General features: G+C 58.9%; 1 protein-coding gene across 2 annotated transcripts in view; it reads left to right on the forward strand.

Moving 5' to 3' along the window:
- The first annotated feature begins 17 nt into the window (after nucleotides 1–17).
- Nucleotides 18–8,054, forward strand: part of OGFOD3 (2-oxoglutarate and iron dependent oxygenase domain containing 3) — a 14,667-nt gene continuing 6,630 nt past the window's right edge. Inside the window, exons 1-6 of one of the 2 annotated variants that reach the window (XM_025047152.1) lie at nucleotides 18–1,033; nucleotides 1,632–1,849; nucleotides 4,802–4,877; nucleotides 5,654–5,696; nucleotides 7,458–7,522; nucleotides 8,000–8,051. In XM_025047152.1, the coding sequence (XP_024902920.1) occupies nucleotides 786–1,033; nucleotides 1,632–1,849; nucleotides 4,802–4,877; nucleotides 5,654–5,696; nucleotides 7,458–7,522; nucleotides 8,000–8,051 (702 nt within the window). In that variant the 5' untranslated portion in view covers nucleotides 18–785. Of the gene's footprint in view, nucleotides 1,850–4,801; nucleotides 4,878–5,653; nucleotides 5,697–7,457; nucleotides 7,523–7,999; nucleotides 8,052–8,054 lie in introns of both variants that reach the window. The other variant, XM_025047153.1, reaches the window with a different exon arrangement.

The following is an 8,054-nucleotide window of genomic DNA, read 5'->3' on the forward strand; positions in this document are numbered from 1 at the left end:
GCGCGGGGTGGACGGGGGACCCCCGCCGGATACCTTCCCTGACTCCCCTGCCCCATGCGTGCAGGGGACTCCACGCGGGCCTCCGGCTGGGGGCCGGGGGCTCCCACGCTAGCCTCTGTGAGGCATTCTATAGCGGCATTCCATAGAGTTCTGCACGTGGTGGATGGCCCAGTGGGTGGATGAGCGACCGTCTTGTAACGTGGTCTTGGAGGGGATTCTGCAAAAGCTTTCGGAGCCGGGTGTATTTTGGTCACCGCAAGAAAAATCACCGCTTTTTGGTGCTTGCCCCAGAGGCCATGGACCTTGCTCCAGGAACTGAAAATGCAGCCTCCTTCTGTTTTTAGCAGCTTGCCTCGAACGGGGGGTGGGGGGCGGGGGAGCCTTAATTTGTGGCGACCCTGAGGGAAGTGTCGCATCCAAATCTGGCCGACAGGCTGTTTCTTCTGCTGTCTCCCTCAGCGCCTCCCGCTCCCCGCCCCCCTGCTGCCTGAGCAGCCAGGCTGTCCCAGGAGAACTGTTGCCCACGGCTGTGCCCCCGCAGGTTAGGGTTTCAGCCGCCTTCCGATGCAAATGGCTGGCAGTCTCCCTGCCCGATTCCGAATGCTTGGGGAAGAGAAATGATGGGCACACTGGCGTCAGGTGTCCACCCAGTCTAATCACAGGGCCAGGTGGCTAGAGGCCGGACAGCAGCTCTAGGGGTGGGGAGCTTTGTGGGCTGGGCAGACCCCACCAGGTATCTATGATCTCTGTTTAAAATGATCATGTGTCCACCCAACATAGTCTGAATGAGCTGTGCCCACCTCGAGACTTGTTCAATTGGAATTATTTGTATAGCAGTGAGAGGTGCTGAGGGACATAAAAATAGAAGGCAAGCTTCCTGCTTTTCCAGAATTAATTATGTACTTGAAAAACAAGGAGCATCTCCAGAAGGGGTACCCTGGGGTCTTTTCTCATTTTCTGCCAGTCCTTCAAACCCTCCAGCCACCAACTCTTTCCTGGACAGCAGAGTGCACAGTTGCTCAGTTACACACAGGTGCAAACACGTGCATGTATACAGACACAGGTGCACGGGTATGTTCTACACAGACACACAGAGACACACATGCATGCAGCTTCAGCACAAGCAGTGTGACCCATGTACATGATGCCAGGCTGTGTAGACAGCGTTTCACTTTCTGTTGTGCTTGTATTCTCTTTCTGGCTGGCTGTGGCTTTAGTGAAGTGGGTCTGACTCACACCTAACTTAGTTCGTGTGAGTGTGCACGTGCACGCATGCATGCACACATGCTGGGGTCGCACGTGTGGGATTGGAGTAGTCATTTTCAGATGCAGGCGACATGAATCGTGCCACAGACTCTGGTAGGGCTCCCCGCACAGCTTCTCTGTGGGCATGCCCTCTGGTCTCAGTGAGGGGGGTGCAGTGAGCCCTGCCTGGTCCAACAGGGGCACGGTTTCCACCACGTCTTCCCCACCGGGCGGGTGCCTCTGGATTGAATGAAGGCTGAGAACAGTAAGTGTAGGGACAGCTTAGGGCTGTGACCAACTGGGGACATGGCCCCTGGCCGTCGCGGTCTGCCTTCTCAGCACACGTGGCACAGTCGGGCCACCGCGGTCCTGTTTTCTGTCCTCAGCGTGAAGAGTGCCCGGGCGCTGCGGGAGCTGCGGAGAAAGTGGCTGCGAGCCGCTGGCCTGGGCACCTGCGCTGCGCTAGCCGCTCTCCTGCTCTGGGGCATCCTGGGGGCCGATGACGGCGTCACCGAGGTCCTGGCTCACCGCGGCGAGGTCCTGCCCGGCAGGTTCATCGAGGTGCCCTGCTCCGAGGACTATGACAGTCACCGAAGGTTTGAAGGTACGGTGCCGCAGTGATCCAGTAAAGAACAGCACGTTCACATGAGATGCGGTGCATTCAAAATGCATGGCCGTTGCTACGGTGAACTGGTGGGATCAGGCCGAAAGTGGTGGAAGGGGTGGTGGATGACCTCCTCCTACCTGGGCGGGGAAGTGCAGGTGTTTCAGCCCGCTGGTCACCACCGAGGCCGTGGCCAGCGTTTCAGTGACGTGTCCCTCCCTGCGAGCGCCTTCTGGAGGTGGCGGTTTGTCTGGAGGGATGTAGCAGAGCTGGAAAGGGAGGGATGTGAAAGTTGAAACCAGAAAAGGCATTGGCTGTGAAGAGTGTCTTGGAGTGTTGTCACCGCGGAAAGTGTTCCAATAAGGAAGGTCACTCCCACGGTCCCTTCCCCCTCGTGGTCGCGGGTCCCATCCTGGCGCCCACCTCTGAGACTCAGGGCAGGAGGGCGTGGCCAACAGCCCTGTTAGGGCTGCCGGCTGGTCCCCAGAGGAGCCCAGAGCAGGGCCCGCGGAGGGCCAGCGGGTTTCAGCACCCTGGAGAGCGCATGCCCCTCGCGAGGAGTGCCGACAGGGCCACGTGAGACCCGCGCCCTCGGGCCTTCTTTGGCTGCTATATTTTCCTGCACGTTCGCTGCTGCCTAGATGCTTGCTCAGTCTGAAAAACCTAACCCTAGCGACTGGGTTTTACAGGCAGAATTCAGTTTTTTTTTTTTTTAATTCAGAGCAGCGCCTCGAACATGAACCAAGAGGACATTGCAAATTCTTCCACCAGGGGGCGCCGCTGTGACGCCCATGCCGGGGTCCAGAGCGAAGGAACGCGGTTCACTGGGCAGGGCCGCCCATTCGGATAGGGCTTCAGCCCCTAGCCCCCCGAAGTGTCCCGTGCTTGGACGCTGCCTCAGGCGGCTTTTCCCTCTAAAGTCCCAGAGTTCAGGACAATATTTTGCGGTGGTTAGAACTGAAGAGAGGTTTCTTTGCTTCAACGTCAAAAAGTCGGAATGCGGGAGGAGGGAAAGTTGGTGTTGCACGGGAACAGACTGAGTTTGGGGAGAGGACGGTTCTGGAGACGGTGGTGGTGATAGCCGCACCGCAGTGCGAAGGCACACAGTGCCCCTGAGCTGGGCTCTTCCAAACGGTTAAAGCAGCACATCTTGTATATTTTATCACAATAAAAAAAAGAGCCGCAGCATATTTTAAAGACTCTGTACTTCCCCTTCCTCGGTCCCCTGCGCCCTCAGGTGACAGAAGCAAGGAGGGGCTCTTCATGCGGGAGGGGCTTCCGGTTCCGGCAGGGCCCCGCCCACCCCGTGTGTCTGCCCGGAGCGTGCTTGTGGCGTGTACACTCACGCATGGGCGCTGACCCTTTGCGATTCACTTTCTCACCCAGGTTATGCTCTCGACTCGTATGTGCTGTAGCTGCTGTGTCGCTGCTGGATTTTAAAATTTCACAATCCCTGGCGCTTGGGTTCTTTTTTATTATTTATTTATTTGTGGTTGGTTCTTTTTTAAAAATTGATTTCTAACCCAATTACATTGGAGCTAGATAATATAATCTGTATGCTAGAGATCCCGCGATGTTGGTTCAGACTTTCTTTGTGGCCTAAGATGTGTTGGGTGATGTCTCACGTGTACCTGGAAAATAGTGTTTTCTAACAGTTGCAGGGAGAGGTCTAAATGTTTCTCGTAGTCCAAGCTCGTGTGTACAGAGCCTCTCGTCCTCATGGGTTTCCGTCCCCTCCCCGCTCAGCTACTGAGAGGCGCGTTAGAGGCTGCACTCCTGGCTGGTCTCCCGGTGCTGGCTGCCGCGAAGTCACGGGTTGCTCTGTGCTGCGCTTTATCTTCCTGGTCAATTGTCCCTTTGATCATGAAGCTGCCTCTCTTCCCTCTCCAACGGTCTTGTCCTACAGCACATCTGGTGGCCGTACACGTCGCTCCAGGCTTCCAGTTGTCATTGTGTTTGTCTTTATCCTCCACCTTCCTGCATCGTCCGGTTCGGGAAGTAACCTTTGTAAAAATCATGTATCTGGCTTCGTTTTTTAATGAAAACACCTGTATCAGCAGGGTTGCATTCAGCCCCATGGAACCGAGGCACCCCTCCCCCAACGGCCCCAAGTAGTTTATTTTCCCGCATGGCAAGGCGCACCTTGCCATCCTGGCCCCCCCTGAGCCCATGTGGGTCCGAGCCCCTCAGTGCTCCCACTCGGCACGTGACTCGTGTGGCCCCAGGATGCTCGCTCCACCTCCAGGCTTCGGGCACACGTTCTGGGCAGGAAGCGGGGCAGCAGGGTGGAAAGCTCCAGGCCAGCCAGCCCAGGGGTCCTGAGAGCGCCCCAAGGCTCCGTGTCATCGGCTGGGTTTATCCCACGCACAGCGCATGCGAGGGACCCAGCCTGCCCTTTCCGCCAAACGCAAGGAGCCTGCAGAGCTTGTCATCTCTGATGCTCCACCTCATCTTGGCCCTGGAGCTGCCCACCCAACCCTGGCCCTGTCCCCTCTGAGCTCTGAGCAGCTGCAGGTCCTGGGTGCAGAGTGACACAGCAGTGCAGGGCTCAGCGTGTGGGGAGCACGTGGTGACAGCGGCCGTGAGGCCCTGGGATAGGACAATAACTAGAATCCCAAGCACAGCTCTGGTCGTCCAGGAGGGACTTTCTGATGGCACTAGACCTGCAGCGGGCAGAGTGCCAGGTACTTCCCAAGGAACCGCCTGGTGCGGGCACCCGCCCAGTGACATGTTCACACATCCTGCAGGGACTCATACCGAAAGTCATCCTTGCTTATCTGAAATTCACATCTCACTGGGCATCCGCATGTTATTTGCTGAATCTGGCCCCTTCGAGTCTTGTGGAAGGCACGGCCCCATCTCACCGAGTCCTGGGGACGGCCGCCCACAGGTGGCCTTGTCGTCGGGGTTCGGCATGGGGTCAGCATCTCATCCTGGCTCCTCTCTCTCCAGGCTGCTCCCCTACCAAGTGTGGCCGGGGTGTCACCGACGCTGTCATCAGCAGGGACGAAGCCCGGCGCATCCGCAGGTATGACCACGCTTCTCCACATGAGCGGGAAAAGTGGGCCCGGGGTGGGGAGCAGAGGCTCACCACTAAAAAGACCATTTAAAGAGTTCATTTCCGATTTCATAAGAATTTCCTCGTGTGCTTCCAAGGGCAGGCATAGGCTTTTCCAATTTCCAGCAGGAAGAGCCGCTGCCCTGTGTGGCGTGGTTGCTCACAGAAGCCTCCAGAAGCCCCCTCTCTCCAGGGGAAGTGGTTCTGACCCACTCAGAGGCTGGGATTGGGGGTGCCGCTCCCATCAGCTCCTGGGGGAGCCCCAACAGGAGCCTGCTGTTCACCCACAGCAGACGGCCAGCAGGTAGTAGTTCCGTCTCCCCCAGAACTGGTGGGGCGTTAGCCTTCCGGCCGACCAGCTCTGGCTGATGTGGAGCGTCTTATTGAGAAGCAACTGGATTTCTCCTTGTTGAGGTTTTAAAAACAAGACCTTAAAGCTTAGACGTCTGGCACGCTGTTCAGACACAAAACATCTTTGGAAGTGAGCGCCAGGTGGACCTGTGTCTGGCCCTCGAGCAGCCGTTGACGCTGCTGACTCTGCCACGTGCCGAGCGCCCCATGAAGGCCGCCGCCCGTTTCCAGACGGCATGATGGGGCTCGCTGGGCAGAGTCACGGCATTGGGAGTTTGAGAAGTCGAGTCCCGCGGTCTAGACGTGTGCTCACACCGCGAGCGCTAACCAGCTGTTCACGGCGCATCGATCGCGAGAGACGACTTCGTGGATCTGACAGGTTGTCTCCCCCACAGCATAGCGGAGAAGGGGCTCTCCTTGGGAGGATCCGATGGAGGGGTGAGTGGCTCCCGCTTCTTTTTGCCCCGCTAAGTCTGCCGGCCCCCAAGAGGGAGGGGCAGGCACTGGATATCCAGGGCCCCCCAGTGTCCTCACCACAGACGCAGACAGGCCCAGGATTCCTGTGGCACTGCCTGCAGCCGCTCGGCGGGGATGAGCGCCCCCTATCCCCAGGCGCGTCACGGCCACCTGCTGCAGACCACGCGTGCATTTCATTTCAGGCAGCTGGACTGGGGCAGGCGGGGAGCTGACCGGCAAGCCCGTGGTGGGAGCCGAGTGAGGAGGGTGACAGCCCTGGAAACGGGAGGGACTGTGGGGAACAGTGGCCAAACGCTGGCTGGCGCTCCTTGCCCTCCTGGCCGGAGGCCCCCAGACCCGGTGTGGGCACTGCCACCCACTGTGGCCCCTGAAAGGCGCGTCTAGCCAGAACCTGTGAACGGACCCTTATTAGGGTCAGGGTCTTTGCGGATGTCACTGAGTGACGGCTCTCTCGACTAGGTCATCCCGGCTCACCTAAACCTCTGACAGGTCTCCTTGTAAGGGGAAGGCAGAGGGAGACCGAGCTGGGGGGGTGGGGGGTGGGGAGGAGAAGCCGTGACGACAGAGGCCGTGACGACAGAGGCCGAGGCGCACCCGCCGACCAAGGCCGCGGGCCGCAGCCGGAGACCCGCGGCTTTATTGTGCAGTCTTTTCTCTTGAGCTCTGAACATCAAGGGGCTTCTTTCGTCACGGTTCGGCTCGGTTCAGGGGGAGTAGCTGTTGAAAACTTTTCGAGTGCGGACTCAGTTCTGCTCTTTGCGCAGCGCTCATGGGAAGTTGTCCTGCGGAAACTAACCAGGTTTGATACCTTTCAGTCCAGTTAACGTTTTCAAAGCCCAGATTATGGTCAAACGAACCACTGGGCTGGTCACTGCATCAATGAGAAAAGCCACAGACACGCCCCAGACTGGTGGCCACGTCCCCTCCCGGGACGTGGCGGACCCACAGAGGCAGGTGGGCGGTGGCGGGACACACACTGACGGCTCATTAAAAAGTGACGATCCAGCGATTCCACTCGCAGGCGTTTACCCGGCTGTCCACACAGACTCGCCCGCCTGCAGGCAAACGGGGGGACTCACTGGCTCACCCCGACACTGGGGTGCTGCGGGCAGGCAGGAGGAAAGGTCCGTCGATCCACAAACACGGTGAACAGACTGCAGGGTGGCTGCGTCACATGAGAGCCAGACCATAACGGGTGCATCGGGCACGATGCCACTTCCCCGGGGTTCTAGAAAGTGCCCATCAGCCCATCATGGCGGAAAGCACACCACTGCCTGGGCTGGGACGCCGTCGGGGTTACACGGGGGCACGAGGGAATTCGGGGGTGACGGGCATGTTTGTTGTTGGTGCTGGTGGTTTTGTGGGTACATCTTGATGCCAAAACTTAATGAACTGTACAACTCAAACCCCAGGAGACTGTTCTCCGCTGGTTTGACCTGGACAGAGGCACAGGGAGGAGGCTCAGGGACTGTGTTTGGCGTCAGGCGTCCGGGCTCTTTCGTGCGGGGTGGGTGGACTGTTTGCAGGATTAGACCAGAGTCTGCTCCTCTGGCAGCAGAGACCCAGACCGTCCCACGTGCCCTGCCGGCTTCCTTGGGTCCCAGGGAGCCGCCTCTTGTGGACCTGGGGAGCGCGTGGGCAGGTCTCAGACTGCGGCGGATGGCGCCCCCTCCAGTCTCCACCACGTGGCCTCACGCTCGGCTCTGCCAACGTGTTTCACAGGCGTCCATCCTGGACTTGCACTCCGGGGCCCTGTCTGTCGGGAAGCACTTCGTGAACCTGTACAGGTGAGAATCCCAGGGGCGGCGGGCCCGGCGGCTGGGCCTGAGTGGGCTGTGTGCGTCTCCTCATCTCCTGACCGAGGCCTGAGTGAGGCAGGCACGTTGGATCAGAGCAGCTTCACGCGTCCCGTGGACTGGGACCTGGACCGGCCGGGCGGGCGGAGGCTGTGGCCTCCTCAGCGGGAAGGGACTTTGCTCACCGAGCATCAAGCATCCAGCATCAGGGACCAGCCTAGTGCTACATCGGGGCTCCTAGGGAACCCAGGACCTGCCCGAGGCCGAGGAACAGGGGCCTGGGGGTGCGGGGAGGGGCCGGGGACCCCCTGAGCCGAAGCGAGCCTGAGGGCCGGGAGGGGCCGGATGCCATCAGCTGTTCAGGGCCAGCTATTTTCAGGGACTTGTGGGTTAGCTGGAAAAAATACTGAATTTAAAGGAAAAATAAATAAAGCGTTACATTTGTTAACACTCTTTACTTTTTCACAGGTACTTTGGGGATAAAATAGAAAACATCTTCTCAGAAGAGGACTTCCAGCTGTGC

The sequence above is a fragment of the Pteropus alecto genome, unplaced genomic scaffold (assembly GCF_000325575.1).
Source record: "Pteropus alecto unplaced genomic scaffold, ASM32557v1 scaffold134, whole genome shotgun sequence".
NCBI lineage: Eukaryota > Metazoa > Chordata > Mammalia > Chiroptera > Pteropodidae > Pteropus > Pteropus alecto.